At 45.0% G+C, this 23815-nt stretch overlaps 6 protein-coding genes across 6 annotated transcripts; 1 reads left to right on the forward strand and 5 right to left on the reverse strand.

Annotated features, from left to right (window-relative positions):
* Positions 1-1498: 1498 nt before the first annotated feature.
* BDR25DRAFT_283669 (uncharacterized protein) lies at positions 1499-4052 on the reverse strand. The gene is made up of 3 exons (XM_033688069.1): positions 3623-4052; positions 2411-3572; positions 1499-2305 (listed from the first exon to the last, which is right to left on the reverse strand). Exons 1-3 carry the CDS (start codon positions 3761-3763, stop codon positions 1791-1793), a joined length of 1818 nt encoding a protein of 605 aa, XP_033549850.1. The 5' UTR covers positions 3764-4052; the 3' UTR covers positions 1499-1790.
* A 746-nt stretch (positions 4053-4798) lies between these two features.
* BDR25DRAFT_302557 (DUF336-domain-containing protein) lies at positions 4799-5539 on the reverse strand. Its single transcript, XM_033689823.1, has one exon. The coding sequence runs from the start codon at positions 5405-5407 to the stop codon at positions 4949-4951; it is 459 nt and encodes a 152-aa protein (XP_033549851.1). The 5' UTR covers positions 5408-5539; the 3' UTR covers positions 4799-4948.
* Positions 5540-5711: 172 nt separating this feature from the next.
* Positions 5712-7244, reverse strand: BDR25DRAFT_258594 (mitochondrial pyruvate dehydrogenase kinase-like protein). Its single transcript, XM_033686541.1, has 2 exons — positions 7033-7244; positions 5712-6968 (listed from the first exon to the last, which is right to left on the reverse strand). The coding sequence occupies exons 1-2, from the start codon at positions 7227-7229 to the stop codon at positions 5741-5743; spliced, it is 1425 nt and encodes a 474-aa protein (XP_033549852.1). The 5' UTR covers positions 7230-7244; the 3' UTR covers positions 5712-5740.
* A 206-nt stretch (positions 7245-7450) lies between these two features.
* BDR25DRAFT_258598 (ARM repeat-containing protein) lies at positions 7451-11239 on the reverse strand. Its single transcript, XM_033686542.1, has 3 exons — positions 10780-11239; positions 7842-10724; positions 7451-7778 (listed from the first exon to the last, which is right to left on the reverse strand). Exons 1-3 carry the CDS (start codon positions 10974-10976, stop codon positions 7655-7657), a joined length of 3204 nt encoding a protein of 1067 aa, XP_033549853.1. The 5' UTR covers positions 10977-11239; the 3' UTR covers positions 7451-7654.
* Positions 11240-13076: 1837 nt separating this feature from the next.
* Positions 13077-16741, reverse strand: BDR25DRAFT_283682 (ribosome biogenesis protein-like protein; the record flags this gene model as incomplete). Its single annotated transcript, XM_033688070.1, has 3 exons — positions 16660-16741; positions 16538-16608; positions 13077-16484 (listed from the first exon to the last, which is right to left on the reverse strand). Exons 1-3 carry the CDS (start codon positions 16721-16723, stop codon positions 13077-13079), a joined length of 3543 nt encoding a protein of 1180 aa, XP_033549854.1. The 5' UTR covers positions 16724-16741.
* Positions 16742-17139: 398 nt separating this feature from the next.
* Positions 17140-17794, forward strand: BDR25DRAFT_258602 (uncharacterized protein; the record flags this gene model as incomplete). Its single annotated transcript, XM_033686543.1, has 3 exons — positions 17140-17180; positions 17237-17305; positions 17366-17794. Coding segments are annotated over 3 exons (198 nt in total), but the record flags the coding sequence as incomplete, so codon positions are not given.
* Positions 17795-23815: the final 6021 nt, after the last annotated feature.

Below are 23815 nucleotides of genomic sequence, written 5' to 3' on the forward strand. Positions count from 1 at the left end.
GAAGACCCTATAGCTCTAGTAAGGCCTAACCTCTTAGAATAGGCTATAGATAAATATATTATTTAATAAAAAGCTTTATTAAAGATTACAGTAAGTGTAACGCTTAGCAAGCTAAGGCTGTAATTAGTACATAGTAGATTACAGTAATTACAACACTTAGCAAGCTAAGACTGTAATTACTATATAGTAAATTATAGTAATTATAACTTTTAGTAAGCTAAGACTGTAATTACTATATAAACATAGGTGTATAGAAGACCTTAGTTAATTAATCTTTAAAAAGTATAGTTAATTAAAGTTTAGTTTATTTTTATAGACTAAGTAGTATTCTAACTTTTTAATAAGTTGTAATACTTATTGTATATCTTGTACTATATATACCTCTTCTTCTGTTCTAAGAACTGTTTGACTAAGCGCCTTATACCGCTGTTAGAGCTTAAACCACGATCCGGCCGTCCTATTTCCTCCATACCCGAACCATACCAAGGACTGTACACCTAACGCAGGTTCTCCTACCCCTATCTCTTAACCTAACCATCGGCCCGCGTGCTTGCAGCTTCTGAAAAGGACCCTGCCAAGCAAGGATTATAACATCTATATATATTCTTCTACTATGTTAGCTAGAAGTTTAACCTTTTAGCAATGCAACAATAGTTATTATAGCTTTAAAGTAATATAGATAGTTAAAGTTAGTCTAATAAAGTAATTTAAAATAGATAATAGTTATCTAAGGTATTAATACTATAAAATAAGCTATTTTACCTTTTATTATTGTTAAAAGCAGCTACTACTTTATTACTTACTATAAAAAACACTTTATACTTTAAAACTAAGGTATTATAGTTTTTAAAAATAGTTAGATAATAAATAAGCTTAGTTTCTAGTAGCTAGACTACTTTAATACTTATACTTAAAAGTGTATAGTTAGTAAGTCCTAGATTTTTATTCTTAATAGCTATAAAAGCTATAACTTTTTTAAATTTTAATAATACTATAAAAGAATTATTATTGTTTTTATAAGTAATATATTCTTTTCTACTTTTCTGTAAAGCTATGCTAGGCTTTAAATTACTTATTTTTTTTTAAAGATTTCTTTGCTAATAAAATAGGCACTAAAAGCATTCTCTGTATTAATATCTAAACATAAAACCTCTAGATCTTAGTAACCTACCTTTAACCTACCTTTAAACTACCTAAAACTACCTGAAATTCTACACAACTACTGTAAACAGCTAGTATAGAAGCCTTATATCTAGTATAGCATACTGAGTAGATGCTCTGTACATATGTACGTGATTAAAACCAGTGTACTGCAGTACTCTACTATTAGGTGTACTAGCAGTTGGACACGCTGCCGAAGTGCTCCTTTAACACCGTTTGAGCAATTCATTTGTTAGACTAAAACCTTTGCATAAATACGTTGCAGGCTTCGTTGATTCGGCCGTATCGATTATCTATATGATAGCTTCAAGAGACGAGTAGGTGTAGAGAATAATTACTGGTGTTCACATCACATCACACGCTCGGTTGTCCTCCCTAATAAACCAATCGTATCCCCCCTACCAATGAAGTCATCAGTTCTCTAGTATATGACCCGGCAGATACTTCACTCACTACTTATCCACCCATACAACTCCACAATCTAGCCACACATGCATTTAAACTATGTCACATCTCAATACTATATAATACACTCAAGAAGTAAAAGCCCGGCTGCACCCACAATCCGTGTCCATCTCTACTCCCACGCATCACTTGACCATCAAGCTCTGCGGATGCACTCGTCACACTTAATGCTTACAACACGGACTCGCGCCATCACAGCAATCAGGTCCCGCATTCGGTCCTTTCCATACCTGCCCAGATTGCAAGCAATTAGTCGGAGCAACCTGACTACTCTCTGTGACCGTTGCTGTGCAGCCTCCTCCACCGCTTTCGGGCTGTTGAGCTACTGTTGTAGATGCGATGGTGGGGGTAGCTGGCCCAGAAGTCGCGGAAGCTGAAGTAGCCGGGGCAGAAGTCCCAATCCTAACCGTACCAGTTGGGATGCTGGATACGTCAGAGCTAGGACTAGCGCTGGTCGCAGGAGAAGGAGGAGGAGAATTAGTGGTTTCGGGGGCTGGTGCGCTGGTGGCTATGGGTGCCGATGTATTGGCCGTGGGTCTTGGTGGTGCGCCTGTAAGAGAAGGTGTAGCGGCACAGGTCGAGACTTTGAGGCCTGAGGTTAGGGCAGTAAGACCGTCTTTGTCGAGGGCGTCAGGTTCGCCAGCAGGAACCGTGCCGACGTAAGCGTTGTATATGTATACTATTGGCCGATTAGCACATTATAGATAATAGGAAGTAGAAAGTATGTGGAGGGAGTAGAAAAGAGGGATGAGAGGGAAATGGGGTAAATAGGGTTAACACGTACATCCACAAGGACATTGATCCTTAACCTCCCTCAAACTGGTCTCACTCATAACTGTCTGACCCCCTCTCTCAAGACTAAAACTCTGCGGTCCAACCCCCATATCAACTTTCCACGCACTTGCACCAGCCGGGGCATCAAAAGTCTTCGAGTTCTTGCCTGAAACAGCCGTAACCTTTCCATCCTCCGTCAACAACGCAACAACAAAGACCGCATCTTCCATTGTATCGACGCCATCTGGTCGCTGCCCCGTCGTATCCGTATTATCACAATTCAGACTCTTAAGCGTGGGGCGATACCAATATACTAACTGATCCTCAGTGATGTACTTCGCAGGACTGTTCTCGCCAGCTTTGAAAGCTTGAATATAAGGCTTGGCCATGTCCAGCCATCCGTTATGTGGCATATCGTTAGCCCATTTGCTGTTTCCATCGTCGGTATGTTTGCTACTAAGTGGACCCACATAATGACTCTCTCCGTAATCATTCCACGTAATAATCTCAATAAACCGCGGCTGTAGTTGGAGAATCTCATTCCAGCGGTTATACCACAGAAGATCTCCAGGGAAAACCCAGTTCTTAGGGTAGCTGACCTCGGCCCCGAAGTGCGTGAAGAACCAGGGAGAGACAGGTGCTATGTATCCCTTTTGGCCGAGCCACTTGGTGTATGTGGCATCGCCTTGGGAGACGGTGACGTTGGCGCCGGGTTTGGGTGCTCTGTTGTTGCCATCGCTATCCCAGGCGATCCAGTTCAGGGCGCCGTCGATGGCGGAGGGGTCTGCGGTTTGCTCAGGATGGAAGTTGGGCGCGAAGTAGATGTCTACACCGGCTGCCTGGCGTAGTTGCTCGACGTTGAGCCCATCACCGGCGAAAGAGGACACGAAAACTTTGCCGTCGACAATAAGTTGGGACTTCTTGCCACCGAAGTTCTTGATCATACCACCGACGGTGGAAGCATCGCTGCTGGGAGAGAACCAGTTGAAGTCGAAGGAGATGAAGACTTTCATATCGTTCTTCTCGGCGGATTCGTAGGCGTATGCTAATTGCTGCTCTGCGTATGCGTCTTTGCCGATATTGAGCGCGAATGCGTCGATACCTGCGGCTTTTGCACGCTGCATGTCACTGTCGTAATCCGCAGAGCTTTGGCGGTTGGGAACGATGCCCATCTGATCTAGTTAGAAATTCAATAACAGAAGTATGGTAATATCAAGCTCACCATGAAGTGGCAGAAAACCAAGTGGTCCCCACTGGCCTGCCTCTTCGACATCGAGGATTTGTAAGGAGAAGAAGGAGCGGCACTGGCCAAGGCTGCCAGCAGCCCGACAGCCAAAGTAGACCAAGAACTAAACGAGCGCATGATGTAAACCTACAAAGGAATGACTAAAGAAAAAGGAAGGTGAGGCTTAATGAACCCGAAAGATGATCGCGAAGCCATCGCAGCCTTGATATACAAATTAATCACGAGTAGGATCTCGGGTTACTGTGCATTGTGAAACGGACCTCGCAAACACGATCGTTTCTCGCCTGGGTGTCCTAAAAGCGGACGCAAATCCTGATCATGGCTGTGCAAGCGGAAACTGGCAGGATCAAGTGAGCTAAAAATCCTCCTGTTCAACCATGATAGGAAGCTTGAATTACAAGAAGAGAATCTGTTGGTAGACGAAGTCCGTTTCATGGTGCGAGTTACATGAAACGGACCTTTAATAAACGCTAGTTTTGATGTTTTGCGCTATGTCCGTTTCAGATCTGGGGCCAATTGGGACTGGTGGAAATTAGGAGTGATTGTCACACCGTGCGGCGCCCAGGGAGGATCATTTGGCTCTGGGTTCCATTCATCAAGCGAGGCTTGCCTGGGCCAACTCATTGGTTAGACTTTTAAAACCCTGGATCAGTTTAAGAAACAGATCGAGAGTTGGAGAAATTCTATAGTGACGGATGCTCTTCTACAAATCTTGACGCGGACTTTGTTTTTAGAGTCGAAAGACCTTTCACTAACAGTGGTGAGGCCACAGCAAGCTAGTGTGATTCAGCTGCATTTTCAAGCCAATATGGACAGGTGACAAAGGCAAGGATGATGGAGGCTCGGAGATCCCATGCTCTATAGTCGTATACATGCGGCTCTGCACGTGTACGCAAGGAAACGATAGCTTCAACGTCTTTGAATCTGCTGCGGCTCATATTTCAGAAAGCCGTTCCAATGTCACCTGAGTGCATGCCTTCCGAACCGGATATTGCAAGACATGCTGAGAATAACTTGATTGGATACAGCTGCGCCTCAACATATCTTTTTAGTGTTTGCCGGATTCGGAAAGTGTTTTATCATGATCATTACCGTCAAACATTGAGATATTTAGTGCGGGTCGACGAGCGCGATAAGATCCGGTGGAAGATATTAACGCGACAAGGATCAATTGCGTCTTGTTGCAATATCGATGAAGCAGCAAGCCCCTAAGAATAGCGCATTAAAGCACCTCTAACATCTGCGGTACCCTGTATCCGCATCTCGGAGCTCTCTAGGCAACCTTTACAGCCTAGCACACCTTCACAACTTCGCCTTTGCTCCTCCTTCTTCACTAATCTCTTTCTCAACTGCCGCCTTTCCTGCACTCGCAACATCCTCATCCTCCGGGGGGGTCCCTGTACTGCATCCAATCGCCCCAACTATAACCCCGTCCTTCACAATTGGCAGGCCTCCCGCAATCGTCATAAACCTGCCACCATTACTATTCCAGATTCCAAATGCGGCTCCGCCCGGCCAGACGCTTTCCCTGTAGACAGATGTCGGCACTCGATGGCCCGCTGCCGTAAACGCCTTGTCAATCGCAATGTTTATCGACGTTAGTTTTGCGCCCTCCATGCGCTGGAACGCGAGGAGGTGGCAGGAGGAGTCCACGATTGCGATATTCATGGGGATGCCGATTTCTTGGGATCGCCGTTCGGCGGCAGTAAGGGCGGTGCAGGCGCCTTTGAGGGTGAGAACAGCAGTTTGTTTTGTTGCCATGATGATGATGATGATGATGATGATGAGGGTTTAGGGAGGTGGGAAAAGGTGAAGAAAGGAGCTGATAGTGGCCAGAAGGGAAAGAGTGAATATAGTCGTGAGTGCCATTGTTATTATAAGCGGCGGATAGTGAAGGAACTTTTAGGGTTGGTCTTCGGGATGGTGAGATCTGACGTATCTAGAATAGCTGGGATTATAGCGGAGAAACGTATTGCCGAGGACCAAGAGGTGCGAGATGCTTAGGCCAAACTAATGACGTGAATTTCGCCAGGGAGTAACTAATGGCCTTAGTACGTCTAATAACCTAACATTCTATCCTCTTTCCACAATTCATTAATCATCAATCTTCCCCACTCCCCTCAAACTCAGATAGACATCCGTCCCCCACCCCCAAAGACTCTGCACCGCTATCCCCCCTCCAAAATACTCCGCATAGGCTCTTCCAAGCGGCAGTCCATAACCCAAGCCAGCCAAACTATTCACTCCGTCACCTCCCGCACCAGAAATCGCACTCAGCGCATCCATGCCGCTTCCGCTCTTAGACGGAGAACCTCCCGCAAGCGTAGACGAGACCTGGTCTTCGTTGAAAGTCGTGAATGAGTAATCCCAGATATGTGGATACACGTCAGGCGATATACCACCGCCACGATCACGGATCCGGATTGTAACGCCGGGGGTGCAGTGAGCGAGGGGACGGATCTGTTCATCAGACGAAGGTGATGTGGATATAGGTTTGCTGGTGAAGACTCGAGATGCAATATCTGTATTTCCTTGATCAATATCCCTGGCCGCATCTTGAGCGCCGCTTCCGGTTCCGTTGTTCTCGATGGAATCTTCGGGAAGTGGTGCAATGGTAATTTCGATGGGTTCACGCTCCATACCGCTTTCGACTGTTGCGCGGAAGGCATTCTTCAGGAGTTCGGTAATTATGTATTCAAGGTGAACAGGCACGTGAGCGAAGGAGTAATCGGGTTCGCCGTTGATGACGACGTGTGGCCGAACGCCGTATCTGAGCTCACATAGCTCTCCTACTACATTTTCGCAGTGTTGGACGATCTTCGCCGGTCGTAGCTTCGTGTCTATTACGCCAATGAAGCTGGAATCCTCCTCTTCAGTATCGTGCATAACATCATGATGCGGTTGGCTCGAAAAGTGTAGGGCTAGGTGCTGTTCTGCAATCAGGCGTGTCCCAATCCTAGCTCGAAGGTGCTCGTCGAGGAACCTTGTGACATCTTTCGGGCCGATGTACTTCCGGGCCTCCAGAAAGCCTCTTGCCAGTATGCTTATCGTGTTGCTATGCGTCTGAACCAGATCGGCCATGACTTCGGTAAATTTGACCTCCTCTTCTACGGTTGTGATCTCCCGCTCCGCCCATGGTAGTAGCGTGGAGAGACTGTGGATGTAATTTGAGTGGATCTTGCTTATGTTCGGATTCGAGACGACTATGAATGGCAAGTTTCGCAAGGACTGTATGCGGTGCGCAAGTCGAGCGGGGAGGATGGAGAGTGTGAAGTTTGCGGACGTGAGCAACTGTGACGTCGTGAGCGGTGGGCGACCGTGTCTAAATTGCCGCAGGGCAAGGGTGAGCAGAGGTCAATGGGCTTGCGCACACGGTGAAAACCTACTTCACAAGGTCTGCCAGCGTCAGCGGGTGCAACGGCAAACTCGCGAGCCGGACGATGTCGTTGTCTGTGACTGTTGAAGTGTGGAGACGTTGGTGGTGCCGTGCGCGCGAGAAAGCAGGTGTCTTGCGAGCATTGCGTGGGCAGCAGAGCCGAATAAATTGCGATTGTATAATCAATGGCCTCTGAACTTGGGCCATGGTTGAGGCTGCATGTCCTGAAGGTCCTTAGAGCTCTCGTGGTTGGTAGACCCTTTTTATTATGGTCTGAGCGGCGGTGCCAATGGTCACATGCTCAAAATTTTTTGGTTGCGGGAACTGCCTAGGCTGGTAGTTTTATGCTTTCAGCAGGATTAAGGACTAAATCAACCGTGGCACAAGCCCGCACAAACACGCACAATCACCAAGCAACAATATATGAAGTGGTATCGAAATCTATGTCTATCTTCTCCTAGACGAAATCAAACAGACAGCCCCGTTGATGGACTTTTAGTTGTACCCAGACGCCAGCCATGACCTTCACCTACAGCCATTACAGTTTCATAAGGGCATCTAGATATCCTGACAGAGCCTGCACAATGCATCGTGGAACCATAAACTAAAGGGAATCATCGCATCTGCACCGTTTAGTCGTCCTCGTCAGAGAATACCTCCTCGCCACGCTTGCGGCGTGCCATGCGTTCCTTCTTCTTCTTGCGCATCTCTGCCGACGACAGCTTCTTCTTTTTATTACCGCCAGAGATCTTGTTACTATAGGCCAAATTAGCTATGTTACTACATGAGATTAGGGAGCAGCTCAGGGAGTGAACTCACCCCATGGCGTCAAACTTCTCCTCCTCGTCGCCCTTCTCTTGTAGACGAGGACCACTGCCTTGACCCTGGACCCAGTTGTGGCCTGAAGGAGTCATCTTGCCGTCCATGACCGCCCAGACCTCCTCCGTCAAGTTCTTGGTGAACTCGGCAGAGTGGGTGATGATGATGACACCACCTTCGAATGCCTTCAGAGCCTTCGACAGCGCACCAAGGGAATCCCGATCGAGATAGTTGGTCGGCTCGTCAAGGACGATCAAGTGGGGTCGCTGCCATGAGCAAGCAGCAAGGACGACCTTAACACGCTGACCACCAGAGAGACCACGCATGCGGGAGTGGGAAACCAACTCAGCGTCGAGACCAAAATTGGTGCAGTGCTGCTCAATTTCCTTTCGGACCAGAGGTCGGAACTGACCGCTGGCGAGAGCCTCCTTCTGATCGACCTCAGCAACCATCTTGGAGTGGGAAGAGAGAATCTCGCTTCGCGGAATCCAGGCATTGTCGGCGGTCATCATGGGCGTCCACTTTTCGTTCTTCTGTCCAACATTCTCACCTAGCGCGAACGAGCACTCGTATTCATAGGAGTTCTTGAACTTCCTACGAGAGTGGATACCAATGACGCGACGAGAGGATCCTTCGATTTTGTAGATCTTGTCCATAGCTTTCTCGTCCTCCTCGGTGACGATCTTGTTAGCACGGTCCATGGTCTCACGGTCTTCACCAGTCTGGAAACGCCACTGGATGTACTCAGAGGGTGTCTTGTCCAAATGGTGATCGATATGGGCGAAGGCATGCTGCTTGATGTATGCGATGCGGATATTCTCGTGCTGGTAGAGCTCGCCGGAAGTAGGGACGAGTTCACCAGTCAGGACATTTACAAGGGTAGACTTGCCGGCACCGTTAGGACCAATGACAGCAATACGAGAACCAAGCGAGCACTGGAAGCTGATGTCTGAGATTTGAGGTTTTGAGGTTCCCGGGTACTGGAAGCTCATATTGGTGACACGGACAATAGCCTTGGCCTTGGTTTTAACACCTTCGAGGAAGCCGGGCTCAGGAAACTTGAACTCCATGTCGGAGGCAGACAACTCGTGATAGGAGCGGGCGGATGGCACACGCTTGACAAATGCGCTCAGGTTACCACGATACCTCTTCAGCTTGAAGCGCTCGTAGTGAATGACGTGCTGGATGACGTTGTCCAGGAACTTGCTGTCGTGGGAAATGACGATAGATGTGCAGGGAGAGTTGATGAGGTAGTCTTCCAACCAGGCAACGTTCTTGACGTCCAAGTGGTTGGTCGGCTCGTCAAGAAGGAGGATGTCGGGTGCCTCGAACACAGCACGAGCGAGTGCAAGCTTCATCTTCCAGCCACCAGAGAGGGAAGTGATGGGACCCTCCAGCTGATCCTTCATGAACCCGAACTCGACGAGGGTGTTCTCAACCTCGGGCTTGGGCTTGTCGATACCGACTGAGTTCAATTTCTTCATCGTCCAGTCGATGACAGTCTGCTCAGTGTCGGCGGAGTCAAGATCGTGCTCAACGTAGACGGTCTTGACCTCACTCTGCTTGGGAAATCCCTCGACTTGCTCATTGTTGATGGCGCGCATCAGGGTAGTCTTTCCGGAACCGTTGGGACCAAGGAGACCGTAACGCTGTCCACGCTTCAGGCGGAGGTGAGTCTGATTCAACAGAATCTTAGCACCATAGGCCAAATTGAAAGTGCAGTTGCAGAGGTCCTCGCCTTCCTCTTCGTCCGCCTCGACCTCATCCTCCTCAGCGGCACCAGGCATAGATCGCTTTCGGAGAGTGTCAGCGACGCCCTTGGCATCATCATCTCCTATGATAGCAGAGATGAAGGGGCCGCAGTTTGCCTGCCAGCTGATCGACTCAGTATCCTTCTCGTCAATGAGCTGACCACCGATAGCCCCAATATACTTAACAATGGGCTCGAATTTCTCGTCGATTTTGTACTTGGGAGGCACGACTAGCTTGAAGATGCCGGAAACCGTGGAGATATCACCAGCTTTAGAGATTTCGGGGATGATGCCATCCTTGACATGGCCGACGCGAATGAGAGTATCAAGACCCTGGCGGGTCTTCTCACGGGCTTCGGGATCAGCGAGGGTATCGAAGTTCTTCTCGAGAGCGGGCATGAGTTTGGGCAAGAACGATGCGACGATCTGGGGGTCCTCGACGAGTTTGCACATGTTGTCGACAATGACGGCCGCCTTTCGCTTTATGGCAGTCTCGCGCTCGACAAGACCACGCTCAAGGAGGGGAACCATGATAGCAAGTGTTGGTTCGTGGACATCAGTGACAAAGGTCGTCGCACCGAGAAGATGGACTGTCTCGGGAACATTCTCCGGCTTCGCAATACATTTGATCAGCTCTGGAATGAATCGCTCGATATCCTTGTTGGAAATCAGAGCGCAGAGCTTCTCCATAGTGCCATAAGCCGTCTTTTTTACTTCAGGCTTGGTGTCCCACATAGCCTCAGAGACAACGGGGATTAGGTCTGGGACGCGGAAAGCAAGCTGGGCCGGAGCGCTCTTACAGAGGACCTCGATGCACTTCAGGTCTGTCATCTTTTCAGGCCACTTCTGAGCGCCCCTCAAAGAGTGGATTATCGGGGGGATGATGGCCTTAACGGCGTTCGGGTTCGCGGCCTCAACAATAGCCTCAGAAGCAGTCTGAGCAGCGACCTTGACGGCGCTCATCTTGTCACCGACAGCGGCCAGCGTGTTCGGCAGGAGGGAAACGAGATAAGGCTCGACAGCCGGGGAGACGGTGGAGTGCTGGGCGATGGCCCGGATGGCGTCGAGGGCACGCTCGCGGACGACAGCATCCTTCTTGTTGGACAACTGCTTTTTTAGGAGCTCGACGACCCTGTAAATTATTTAGAAATCTGGTTCGTGGCGAATTTTGGAAAATTTCAACGTACTTGGTGGGGGCATCGGCTTCCTCGATGTCGCCGTTGATGAAGGTCGCCAGATCGAGAGATGCAGCATTGATCTCATCCTGTCCCTTGGAGATGTTCAATTTCTTGACCAGCTCCTCGAGAACCTTGACCGACTTCGAATTTTCCGACTTCACAGTCGAGGCATTGTGGGGAGCGGCTTCGGTCGCTGCTGGGGCCATTTTTGAAGTGGGAAAGTAGGCAGAAGGGAGAAGGGAGAAACACTTTGTACGAGACAAAGGGTGAATTTAAGCAGTGGGAGGGGTAGGAAAGGCGGTCAAAGGGCGTAATCGACGGCCTCGGCCTGTGAAAACGAAAGATAGTGAAAAATCTATCTGGGTATCTGGAAGGCTCGCGGTCGCGGAAAAACCACTCGCGACTGTTCTATGCGGAGGCAATGACAGAAACAGAGGAAAGAAAGAGCCCAGAGGCAGGAAAAAGTGAGAGGAGAGTGGGAGGGAAGAAATCGGGGGGGCGGTAGATTTTTAAAGGCGAACAAAAATTTTGGGTGAATGGCAGGGATGCGAGTAAGCCGGCCGTAGGACGCTAAGATAGCACGGACCACCTAGCTTGCCGACTCTTGCCCAACATGCCAAACCTCAGAGCACTCTCGCATCACTTGTGGTCACAATTTCACCCTCGCCTTCGCCGTTGAGTCTTCTTGTCATAACGCCTCGCTACAGAGCAAGTTTGACGGTAGACCCCCTCACTCGAGTCCTAGAAGAGTTAAGACCATGCAATTTCACTGAGTGAATGACTGGCGAAACACACAGAGCACGTTGCAAAACCAAATCTATTTGTGGCATTCTGAGATTCGCAAGACGTGCTGACCGCTTTCTCGACACCAATCCCGGGACCATTAAATTCGGGGGAGTTTGATTATGCGCACAGCGGTCTCCAGAAACTTGAGCCAATCCCTTGCGCAGAGCACTGCCACGACTGCCTGTTTGGCTTCTGCAAGCCTTCGAGAATAGCCCGACCTGGGAGATCTCCGGCGCTGCGGACGCCAGCGGAGACTCCAGACTGCACTCCGCTGAAAGTACTTTTCTGACCTGCCGGCCCTGCCGACGTAGCAGTTCTCGCAAATTTTGCCTCCGGATACTTTCGCTGTGCTTCCAGCCGAAGTATCAGATTTGAAACTAGCACTCTTCGAAATTACACAGCCTTTCATCGTCGGTCCCCAAGAGTCAACGCCGAGCTCGCGCTTCGAAGCTTGAAGCCAGCCTGCCCCCGTCAAGGTGCAGCGGTGAGAGCGACTTGCAGGAAAAGCCATGTCGGCCTGTCCAGCATCCCATCTTTCCTATCGTGGCCTAGCCACATCTCAAATCTTTGCAAGCCGTTCTTCTCCTTGATGTTAGCACATATCACGAACAATTAACAGGGTAGATTTAATTTATTTAAACCTCCTGCTGGAATCACGAGAACTTCAACAGGATGCAAAACTAAGTCTTGAATTGCCACGGTCATGCTCCACATTCAGTCATACCAAGATAAGATGCAGTAAGCATATTCACTTTAACCTTCGCTTAGCTACCCTTTATCGATACCCCATAGAAAATTTTATATCACACCAAAACTCGTCGCCAGTCCACTATGGTTTCCTGTGGTCGCCCTCCGCTTCCTTCGTGGCTTTCGCTTCTAAGGCTTTCGCTTCTAAGGCTTGAGTTTGCGGGCCGACCCTATCAAGTGGCACAGGTCACTTCGCAGCATATACTTCAACCATGCGCTCAGGGCTTTCTCCACAGACTTATCGATATCCCCCAGATTTCTCTCCACAATGTCAGGGCTCTCCGCAATGCGCTTGTACACATTTGTCTGCTTGGCGGTGTGAGGTGCATCATCAGGGTGCACGCAATGCTGCGCATGACGGTAGTATCCGCCACCTGCTGGGCAGTACCTGTTTCTCCTAAAAGAGATATCTTTACTAGGAAGTGCCGCTGAATCTGGCTTTGTAGAGGGAGGAGTTGCATGTAGAGAGATGCGGTTTTAGCTCGATCCGTCGTCTCGCTCCCTCCCTTGCATAGCCTTCTAGGGTATCACTAACGTACTTGACACATACCTTTGATAAGAGTCGCGCTATTTACCACCTAAACTTTAGAAAATTGTTCGACTTCACAATCCTAACTGCTCTTGCTGTGGACTTAGGTGGCAAGCACATGGTCAGGCAGGCTTTCCTTGGCCCTCAACACCAGATGCCTACCGCGCAAACAACCCGTGGGCTAAGACAAATAGGAACTAGAATCCTTTGAACTAAACACCATCCACTCGAACGACCTCCCGCACTACTTCTTCCTCTTTCCCCCTCTCCCTCCACCACTCCCATCCCCACCCTCACCCTCACCCTGAAATTTTCTCTTTTTCCCCTCCCTCCTCCAAAACTCATCCTTCTCCTTCTTCTCCCTCTCTCTCCTCTTCCCCTCGTTCTCCTCTACCTTCCTCTTATACGGCTCCTTCCTCTCCTCCTGCTTCTTCCTCCTCTTCTCTACCTTCTCATTTCTCAGCGCCATGACCTGATTCATCAACTGCCTGGCCCTTTTCTCCTCCTTCCCAGTAACCACTACTGCGCGCTTCTGCAGATACGTCTGCTTCTTTTGTGGTTTCATCGCCGCAACCTGCGACTTAAACGGCAAGTCTGCAGCAAGTTTGCGTGGGACCCGGAGCGGATTAAAATGTCTCGTTTCACGTTTAATGTTTCTATACGCCGAGTTTGACACCTTTGGCGTTGCGATGCCTTGCTCAAATCGCACTTGACCTGTCAATTTCATGCCCTTCCAGCCCGTAGACTCACTGTCGTCACCCTCCCCTGGCTTCTCCAGTAAATTCGTAACTGGATTATAGAATCGGCGCGGTTTAATCGCATACCAAGCCCTCAGAAACACGATATCGCTCATCAAAATCTTATCCTCAAACGTCGCGCGGAAATTCCCTTCGGGTTTACTCAACGCGCGTTTGATCTGACCTCGGATCCCCGAAACGGTGCGGATACTGGCGCCCTCGAATTTCGCGATTTCAAGGGTGGATTGGAACATATCTTTAATGAAAGCCGTATTTTTGAAGATCTTGTAGGGGTGGCCGGTGAGTTTGAGTTTCTTTACGATTTCGGTAGATTCGTCGACGTTGAGGACGACGCCGGTCGCAGCAATACGGAACCCGGGGGTCTTGTTAGAGAGAGATTGCACGCAGCAGAAGCCTGTGTTTGGTGCGATGAGTGGGCCGTAGAAGGTGCCGAAGCAGTGCATGTGCTCGGGTGTGTACTTCAGCATTCTGTTCCGAGTGCGGGAGTCCGATATGCTGTACATAGGGAGAGTTTGGAATCTTCGCCAGCCGAGAGAGAAGATAAGGGGATCGCTCGACTTCAGTATCTTCTTGTGCCAGCGGTGGCGCTTTATGCGGACTTGGACGAACCCGAAACGTTCTTCAGTTGGCGTGAGACCACCAATCAGGATGGGATATCGTGGGTTAAAGTTTGCGGAGAACTCATATGGCACTTGTTCGAGGATGATACGAGCGTATGTTCCTGCTTTATGGCCTTCGACCCGGGCTCGTGACATCTCGTCCAGTTGATCGAATTCCGCGCGATTGATGTTGAGTTGCTTCTGGATCATCGCTTTTTGCGCGTCATACCAGTCATCTTCGCCAAACTCTTCCTCTTCCCCAGTTTCCTTTCTTACTCCGGCCTTATTATTCGCGAAGCCTTCTCTATCCTCCTCCTCAAAGCTGAGTTTGAGCTCCTCTTTCCTTCGAGCATTTCGCAGTCGTTCTTCTTCTTGAGCCCTAGTGTCGTCAGGCCGAGAGTGCAGCTGTTTTGGGCCGAATGACTCTCCCGTCTCTAAATCCTCGAATTCACCATCCCCGTCATCCTTACTAAATCCCTCGAAGCTGTCGTCCTCGTCGTCCTCGACGTCTTTATCCATGAAATGGCCACCAACAAAGCGCTTCTTCAATAACTTGATGTTCTCTTCATTTCCCCACTTTCCCTCCAAAGCGGCATAGTTAAACTTGGACATATAGCGATCCTCGTCACTTGCAACATCCTGCGCTTTCGACCTCTGGAAGAAGTCATTTTCATCATCATCGAACTCTTCCTCCTCATCTTCCTCTCCTCGCCATTTCCTAATAACTTCGGCCGGTGTTAGCGAAAGATTATACACCATACGGGCAAGTTCGGTGGTCCTATATGGCCTCTTCTGACCGAGAATCTTCGTAGCATTTTCGCGAAGATTAGATTTCCATCGTAAAGTGCCTTCTCCGTCTTCATCCTCATCCTGTTCGTCAGAATCGAGATCTTCATCGTTGGGATCTTCGGGTTCTGGATCTTGGCTTGATATGGAGCCAAGATCAGAGTCGCTGTCTGCGAACGCGACATCTTCCCCAGATGCGTCATTAGCTTCTGAACCTCTCCGCCGTTTGAAAGTATGTTTGTCATTCGTCGCCCCATTTGTCTCCAGATACCCGTCCTCATCGTCTCCGTCTTCTTCGCTAGCCGTGTTTTGGTCAAACTCTTCGTCATCGCTGCTAATCCCTTCCAGTTCGGCATCGTCTATTACTTCCCCTCCTGCGACTCTCGCTTGCCGATGTGACTTTCTCCCGGAATCTTCATCGTCTTCGGCAATAGTCTTATCAACAAGCTCGCCACCATTGAATAGTCGCATACCAGCATCAGCCTCCCCCAGTAATCTCCTCCCACCCTGCAGACTTACCATGAGGTGCTCGCCTAAACCCCGCTCCTGGCCGGAATCCTGGTCTTGGTTGAAAGTTGAGGTCTTGACATCAATATATACCGCATCCTTGTCAACCAGTACGCCTCCTACATCTGACATGGGCCCAAACAAAATCTTCTGTTTCTCGCCTAACCTCGCTCGTTTCTTTTTCCCGGTAACCTTTGCCAGTGCTTGTTCTACGTAGGGGGTCGGACATGGATCTGGTAGGGCTTCCGTACTCGAAACACTAAGATCACCAACACCCGGTATGTGTACTCGAGACCTTTGAGCCGAGAAGTTCGTCCCCCGCAAATATCCGTACAATGCTATGGTGCGATCGCACTTGGGGTTCTGTTCAATTTCTGTCGGCGGCGTGACATCCAAGAATCGATCTGCGAGGCAATAGGGATGCGAATTGCGCCAGACTAAGGGCCTAGGATTCTTCATGACAGACAAGAACCTGGAAATATTCAAAACCTCCCTGTCCGGGTATCGGCCATTGACCACGCCAGACAGATAAAAGAGCTTCGCGCCCTGGAAAAGCTCGCTCCAAAATCTATGTTTCAGCCTCTTCTTCTGTAACTTCAGAGTCTCCTGTTTTTTAAACAAATCCAAATGTGTAAGTATACCGAAAACGTTCCCTGGCATACCACTCGCCGACAGCAGGTTGAGAAACTCCATAGTCTCCATTTCAAAGCCATAGTTCCCGTCAATCATGAGCAGCACGATGTCCACTACTTTTGCGATATCGATCATGCTCGCTAGCGAATCGGCCGGGCATTCTATGAACGTCAGGCGCCGTCGCTTAGACGTCACGACTGTAAGAGGACCGGTGGGTGCGGAGAGGGTTTGCTTTGTGTATCTTCGAATGAGGGACTTAATCAAAGTGGTTTTACCAACGCCGGGTGGACCAACGACGCCGACAATGATCGGGGGTGCATCTTCAGGGAGGCGGTCGACAAGGGGAACGTGCAGGCGTTTTTCTTTGACCTAGACAGTAATTGTAAGACATACATATTTGAGAGCCGATTGGGAGTCCTTACATCGTGAGAACGCGCAGCCCGCTTCTGAAGTTTTCCCGGTGCCGCGAAGGCAAAAGCTTTCGGGTTGGGACCTCGACTGCAATTAGCGCACGCTCTCCCACCATTTTCGTGATTCCCCTCACCTCCAGAATGCGGCTTCTTCTCCTTCATCTTCCTATGCGGCCTGTTACTTTGATCGTCGGCCATGGTGGCTGTCCCAGCTGGTTAAATTCGTCGCAACAGGAGCTTCAAATCCGCGATTTAAAATTTTGAAGCTACTTCTAGGCCAAGACCTTGCCGACAGGAGACATTTCTTATCGATAAGCGATTTAGCCGAGACAGGCATGGAGGACGCGCGTGGAGGGGGACGTCATCGTCAGATGCAGATGCCGGTGCAGTGTCGGAACCAAGGCCGTAACCTCTTCGAGATAACATGGTCCGCGCGTATATAAACCCCTCGTAGGCATCCGCATGACTCGCCCCCCTTACAAAACACACTTCCCTCTCACACTCCATTCAATACTCTGCAACTTCTACCGAAGACCTTCACAAGCCGCTATGCCAGCCATCAACGTAAGCTCTCCGCTTAGCTAAATTCCCTAAACCTCAAGTAACAACCCTAGGTTACACTCAAATCCGGAGCCTCAGCTTCTGAGCTAGAGAAGTGCGGGCCCCTGTTAATTGTATGCCAAATGCTGTCCCTGCTAATAGACCAGACAGGGCGAAGAAGCAAGTCACAGACCAAGGCGGGAAAATTACGAATGAGTTCACCCTGATTAAGGGATTCACGTACACCTCTCTCCCATCCGAACCAAAGGAGGATGTACGATGCTAATGGAAGGACTATAGTGCCGAGTTCCCCGCCGACAGACTCCACACGCTCGAGACCAACGACCATTTGACTGTTGAGCCAGACTCTGAAGTAAACACACAATAGATGGGAGATATCAAATAGAGAGTGCACAGGGAAGCGGAACATGGAGTAGATACTTGCATCAAGCATGGCATCAAGCGATGGTGTTGGAAGGGCAATTCTTGATATGATTCAATGATATCTTGATCCCTTCAATTGACTCGAGCTCCTTGTGCTGCAACTATTGCATGCCAGCACCCAAGACGGGAAATAACATATGCCTAGCCCAAGGTATCCTTTCAACATACTTTGGAAGGTTAGCGACTAGGTTGACCGTAGTCTAATGCTGTGAAAAGCAATGCACAAGCAGTGTTATGTAACTCTTCTGATATCCGTTACCGTCTTAGGTAAGCAGAGTATACAAGGGTATGGTCTAAACTAGGTAGAGGCATCTATTTTACTAACATGTACAAAGTGTAGAACACAAGTAAACTAAGTTAAAGAGTAACATACTTCACAGGCGAGTTGCTCACACACCTAAGTTGCTTACTTTTGCTAAGACCCTACTAAACTACTCTTCTTACACTAATGCATTCCCCACAACACTACTTAGACGCGCTAAAAGAATGTTAGATATAGCTTATGCTTTAAGCTTTTAAATAAGACATAAAACTCTTAAAAAAACATGCTACAGCTATATATAAAGTCTTATAAAAGATAATAAATAACTATAGCACTAAATAACCTTTATAAGCTAATTTTACAGCTAAATTATAAAGGCTAAGTAATAAAAAAAGTAGGTAATTATTAAAACTATACTTAAGTAATATGCGTAAGAAATTTCCTCTTAGATAGCATTTATAGCTAATATAGCTAATTATTTACACACTAAGCATAATCTAGGCTATGTTTACATAAACTAGCCTAGTATGTTTATAAAGCATTATTTAAAGCTTAAAGTAATATTTAAGTATAAGTATAACTATAAAAAAGCTTTTTATAAGAGTTTTAAAGTAATTTAAAGTAGGTTTAGCCTTATAAAGAATATTAAAGCTAAGTATAGTATTTAAAATAATAACATGTATAACTTTAGTAAAATAGAGTTTATAATTAGCTAAATATTTTTTAACTATACTTATGCTTAAAACTTTACTTTAAGCTTTAAATAACACTTTATAAACATACTAGGCTAGTTTATATAAACATAGCCTAGATTATGCTTAGCGTGTAAAAAATTAGCTATATTAGCTATAAATACTATCTAAGAGGAGATTCCTTACGCGTATAGCTTAAGTATAGTCTTAATAATTACCTACTTTTTTTTATTACTTAGCTTTTATAATTTAGCTGTAGAATTAGCTTATAAAGGTTATCTAGTACTATAGTTATTTATTATCTTTTATAAGACTTTATATATAGCTATAGTACATTTCTTTAAAAGTTTTATATTTTATTTAAAAGCTTAGAGTATAAGCTATATCTAACATTCTTTTAGCACATCTAAGTAGTGTTATAGAGAATGCATTAGTATAAAAAGAGTAGTTTAGTAGGGTCTTAGTAAAAGTAAGCAACTTAAGTGTGTGAGCAACTTGCCTGTGAAGTACGTTAACAAATTAATTAACTTTATTAATAGATTTGTTATGTAGCACTTCGCTTAAATAAGGATTATAGTTTTAACTAGCTAGAGCATACAAGTATGTATAGCACTAGTTGAGCAGATGCTTTTATTTTACTAGTTGTAGAAATAGTATAACATATAAAGTAAGCTAATACCGTACTTTATAAGCAAGCTGTGCATATAAGTAAGTTGTAACAATTCGCTTGAATCGTGTAACGATCCTCATGAATCGTTCCATCTCGGATGGCCCGGAAGGCCCCCGTATCGGCCCCGACCCCGACCTGGCCCTGACCCCTGCTGTTACCCCTATTCCTTCATGTATTTAGTCGCACCTTGCCCCCGTAGCTAGCTCGGTAGTTTTCTGATATCCTCCGTACAAGGCCTATAGGTGTCAATGGCATTCCCAGGTTCTGAGTCCCCACGCACTCCCATATGCCTCTGAGTGGATTCCCACCGCATTCGAACCCATTGTCTTGCCTGTGCCGTTACAAATCGTTCCATTTAAAGTTACCTAGCGAACCTATATCTTGTAACAAGGTAGGCACGGTTAACCACGTGGTCTTCTCTCGCTTATAGAGGTTTAGGCGAGACTAGAGGCAACCGCTAGTCCTAGTGCTAGCCCTAGTATTATCTATATATATTATCCTATGCAAGAAATACTTAGCTTAAGTATTTTTATATGTGCCTTTTAGTATAGTAGGAAAAGTTATATAGTATTAATTTTATAAGCAGAGCGTCTACTTTGTTACAAAATACTTAAGCTACTTAAAGGTTAAGAGTGTAATAAGGTAGGCACTCTGCCTGCCAAGCCGATACTATACAACTTTCCCTACTGTACTAAAAGGTACGCACGAGAATACTTAAGCTAAGTATTCTCGCATAGTATAATATATATATATAGATAATGCTAGAGCTAGCACTAGCACTAGCAGTTGTGTCTAGTCTAGCCTAAACCTCTATAAGCGAGAGAAGGCCACGTAGTTAACTGTGCCTACCTTGTTACAAAGAGTTTAAGTCTTAGTAATTACTCTAGCTTAAATTATAGCAAAGGCTATAATTAAAGTAGAGTAGATATATATTCTTAGCCTTATGTCATGAGAATTGTTACATCTCGGGTTGCCCGGAACCTATCCGAAGAGCCCCTGTATCGGTCCCGACCCTGACTCGACTCCGACCCTAACCTAGCTCCGACCCTGCCTTGCCTTCTGCTGTTCCCTCTATTCCCCTATTCCTCTAAGTATTTAGTTGCACCTCTCCCCTGTAGCTAGCTTAATAGTTTTCTAATATCCTTTTATACAAGGCCTATAGGTATTAATAATATTCCTAGGTTATTAAGTCTCTACACACTTTTATATGCATCTAAGTAGATTTATACTGCATTTAGATCTATTATCTTGCCTACGCTATTACATTATATTAGAAAACTTACATTTGCTAGTAATAGCTTTATTATAATATTACATTAATTATTTATTTAACTGTATCTATGTAACGAGTCTCACGAATCGTTCCATCTCGGGCGGCCCAGAACCTCCGGAAGGCCCTCGTATCGGCCCCGACCCTGACTCAACCTGGCCCCGACTCTGCCCTGACCCCTGCTGTTACCTCTATTCCCTCATGTATTTAGTCGCACCTCTCCCCTGTAGCTAGCTTAGTAGTTTTCTGATATCCTTTGTACAAGGCCTATAGGTGTTAATGGAAATTCCCAGGTTCTAAGTCCCCACGCACTCCCATATGCCTCTGAGTGGATTCCCACCGCATTCGGACCCATTGTCTTGCCTGTGCTGTTACAATCTAAGTCTAAGAAGTGTTTAATTTAGTTTAAGTTATAATTTTTACACACTATTATATTAAATTATTTAGTTATTATAAATAAAATTTTAGAAACTTTTTATTAACTAAAGCCTTTAAGTTTAGAACTTTTTATTCTTTATAATTAAAATTACTTTTAAAAAATTTATAAAGAGTGCGCTAAGATAGAAATATAAGAACTACTAATAACTTATTAAAATTAGAGATAACTACTAATACCTAACTTTTAACTACTTTTAGACCTTAGTATAAAGTTTACAACACGCTCTAGCTGCAGCTAAGATAAGATGCCTACTACTAGAGCTAAATAACTACTAACTTTAATAGCTAAACTTTTTTTTATAAAACTTAAAGCTAAAAACCTACTAGATTTAAAGTTAAACTATAGCAACATGTTACGGTCTACGGTTGGACCAGCGTAACTCCACCAGCAGTGCTCCACAATCTAGCTGAGTTGGGACAGGGCTCGCTTATCGACCAGTCAGAGGACACGGGGGCAGCGCAGCTGCCCGCAATAACAGAAGAATGCGTCATCTAATAAGAAGGCAGAACGCAAGTCTTAGAGTAAGCCTTAGCAAGTTTAGCAAGCTTAAAGGAGTTAGCAGCACAGCTAGTATAGCTAAACTTAGGGAACTTGCTTAAGCTTGTCTTAGCGCACCTAGCACATGTATATAGTTCCTATATTAAATAACTTTTAGAAGGTGTGTTTAATATTTAGTTTATTTTTTATATAGACTAAGTAGCATTTAGCTTTCTAAAGAGCTGTAATACTATTTATATATCTTGCACTATATATACCTCTAACTCTGTCTATTAGGACTGTTTAACCTGGCCTCCCTACTGCTGCATTAAGGGCAAACCACAATCTAGTCTCCCTATCCTCCTCTATTAGCCTAATAGCCTGTACGTAGGACTGTACACCCTACTAGTTGGCCCCTACCACCTGTCCTACTTCCCCCCTAGGAATATCCCTAGACCTAAGTGCTTCCTAAAGCAAGGATTATAACATTAAACACTACTCCCCCTTTAAAAAGTATAAATAACTTATAACATAATTTAGATTCTAACATAGCCTATACTGCGCTATTAGGATCTACAGAAGTTCCTACCTAAAGTAAAGCTGTTCTAGCAGAACAGATTAATATAATCTAAGACAACATTAAGGAACTCTAGTAGATTAGTAATAAGGTTAGTAAGCTACTAAAACTTAAATAAAAGATTACTAACCTTTACTAAAAAGTAGTAGAATTATAAAACTTTCTTAGACTCTTAAGCCTCTAGGAAACTACTAATTAAGCCTATTAAATACATAAACTATAAGTACAGTTAGTAAAAATCTAAAACATCTTAATAAAAAAAGTAAGTATTATAGCTAAAAAGACTTTAAAACTAGCCTTTTTAAAGCCTTTTAAAAAATTATTAAAGGACTTTTAACTATTCTTTACAAAATGTTACCTTTATATATAATATAATAAAGAAGCATTTTAGACTAACATAGAAATAATATTCTAGATAGAACTACACCTAGAAGGCCCCTCTGTAATTTAGTTCTAACCTTATGCAGACAACTAGATAAACTTTAAGGTAAATAGTAAAGCACTTACTTCTAAAACTAAAGAAGTATTTAGTAGCATTAAAAACTTTAAAGAAGCTCTAACAGCTATTTATAAAACTTTTAATAAAAAGAAAATTACAGCTAATAAGTTAAATGCTATAAAATAAGGAACTAGCCTAGTCTAGAATTATACAGCACACTTTAGGGAATAGCTAGCTATCTGTAGATAGACAGACTAGAAAGCCCTCTACTACATGTTCTATAACAGACTAAGTAAAGTAGTAAAAGATAAATTTATACATAGTAAAAAACTAACTACTTTTAAAAATTTTATTACGTAAGCAACAACTTATAACAACTGTTATAGAGAGTGTAAAAGAGAAAAGAAATAAAAAGAAACTTCTTAAAAACTAAAGTTTATTTTTAAAAAGAAAGAGCTTTTATAATATAATAAAAAACTAATAGACCTTAGTTATGTAAAGCATATATAGAGCCCTCTCTCTAAGAAGAGCTAAGTTCTAGAATGTAATAGGCTGCCTTTAATAAAGAAACAACAAAAGTAGCTAGAGGACAAGGCCTGCCTAAACTATAGAAAAGTAAGACATTTCTGCTAAAACTGCCTAAACTCCTAGAAGGGGGAGAATAAAAATACTACTATAATAATAAAAGCTATTACTGCTAAATACAGCCTTACAGACAAGGAAATATTAGAAAAATTAAATAATAAACTTTACTAGTAATATAGAGGAAACTATTTGTTAAACAACTGCTTAAAAGTGTATTAGGAAGTAGTTATTTAAAACTTTAGTAGCCTAGATATAGTATTACAGGACCTTATAATCTTTAAGAGATATAAAGAAGAGACTTAGATTTAAGAATATATTATAAATGTTTAAAAAGAAAAAAAACAGTTCCCTTTTTAAGACTAAACCTCTAGCACTTTAGTAAAAGAGCTTTTTTAATAGTTTTAGAAATGTAAATGCTAGAAGTGCAGTTTACAACATAACTACCTAAGTTATTGCATAGTTCTACTTTACTAAATAAACATTAGTAATAACTACCTTACATTTAACATTATATAATAAATAGCTAGAGTTAAGTATAATATTATAGATAAAAAAAAGCAGTAGTAATTTTTTATTAAGATTAAAAATTAGAAACTAGAAGGACTAGGTAGACCTGCTAGGTTTAAAGTCTTAAAGCTAGTACTTAAGAAGCCTAAGACACTGCTTTTAAGCCTTATAATTAGTAAAAAGGCTTTAGTAATGCAACAAAGCTATAGTTAGTGCGCGCTTTATAGAAATAAAACCTATAGCACTAATAACTACTAATAGAAAGAACACCCTGTTTAGATAGTACAAATGTGGGAATACCTACAGTGGACTTAAAAGAGCCCCCTTAACATGTTATATAAACCTAATAATTGTCTATACCTCTAGTACTAATGCACGTAATAGTATT

Source organism: Lindgomyces ingoldianus (genome assembly GCF_010093535.1).
Source record: "Lindgomyces ingoldianus strain ATCC 200398 unplaced genomic scaffold BDR25scaffold_10, whole genome shotgun sequence".
In the NCBI taxonomy this organism is placed as follows: domain Eukaryota; kingdom Fungi; phylum Ascomycota; class Dothideomycetes; order Pleosporales; family Lindgomycetaceae; genus Lindgomyces; species Lindgomyces ingoldianus.

Bases quoted from the DNA above. Each gene is read 5' to 3' on its own strand.
- BDR25DRAFT_283669 (XM_033688069.1), bottom strand. From the start codon at position 3,763: ATGCGCTCGTTTAGTTCTTGGTCTACTTTGGCTGTCGGGCTGCTGGCA. The intron at 3,573-3,622 runs GTGAGCTTGATA...TAACTAGATCAG, and splicing joins TGGTTTTCTGCCACTTCATG to ATGGGCATCGTTCCCAACCG. The intron at 2,306-2,410 runs GTACGTGTTAAC...ATCGGCCAATAG, and splicing joins GGATCAATGTCCTTGTGGAT to TATACATATACAACGCTTAC.
- BDR25DRAFT_302557 (XM_033689823.1), bottom strand. From the start codon at position 5,407: ATGGCAACAAAACAAACTGCTGTTCTCACCCTCAAAGGCGCCTGCACC.
- BDR25DRAFT_258594 (XM_033686541.1), bottom strand. From the start codon at position 7,229: ATGGCCCAAGTTCAGAGGCCATTGATTATACAATCGCAATTTATTCGG. The intron at 6,969-7,032 runs GTAGGTTTTCAC...GCGGCAATTTAG, and splicing joins ACGCTGGCAGACCTTGTGAA to ACACGGTCGCCCACCGCTCA.
- BDR25DRAFT_258598 (XM_033686542.1), bottom strand. From the start codon at position 10,976: ATGGCCCCAGCAGCGACCGAAGCCGCTCCCCACAATGCCTCGACTGTG. The intron at 10,725-10,779 runs GTACGTTGAAAT...AATAATTTACAG, and splicing joins GAAGCCGATGCCCCCACCAA to GGTCGTCGAGCTCCTAAAAA. The intron at 7,779-7,841 runs GTGAGTTCACTC...TTTGGCCTATAG, and splicing joins GAGAAGTTTGACGCCATGGG to TAACAAGATCTCTGGCGGTA.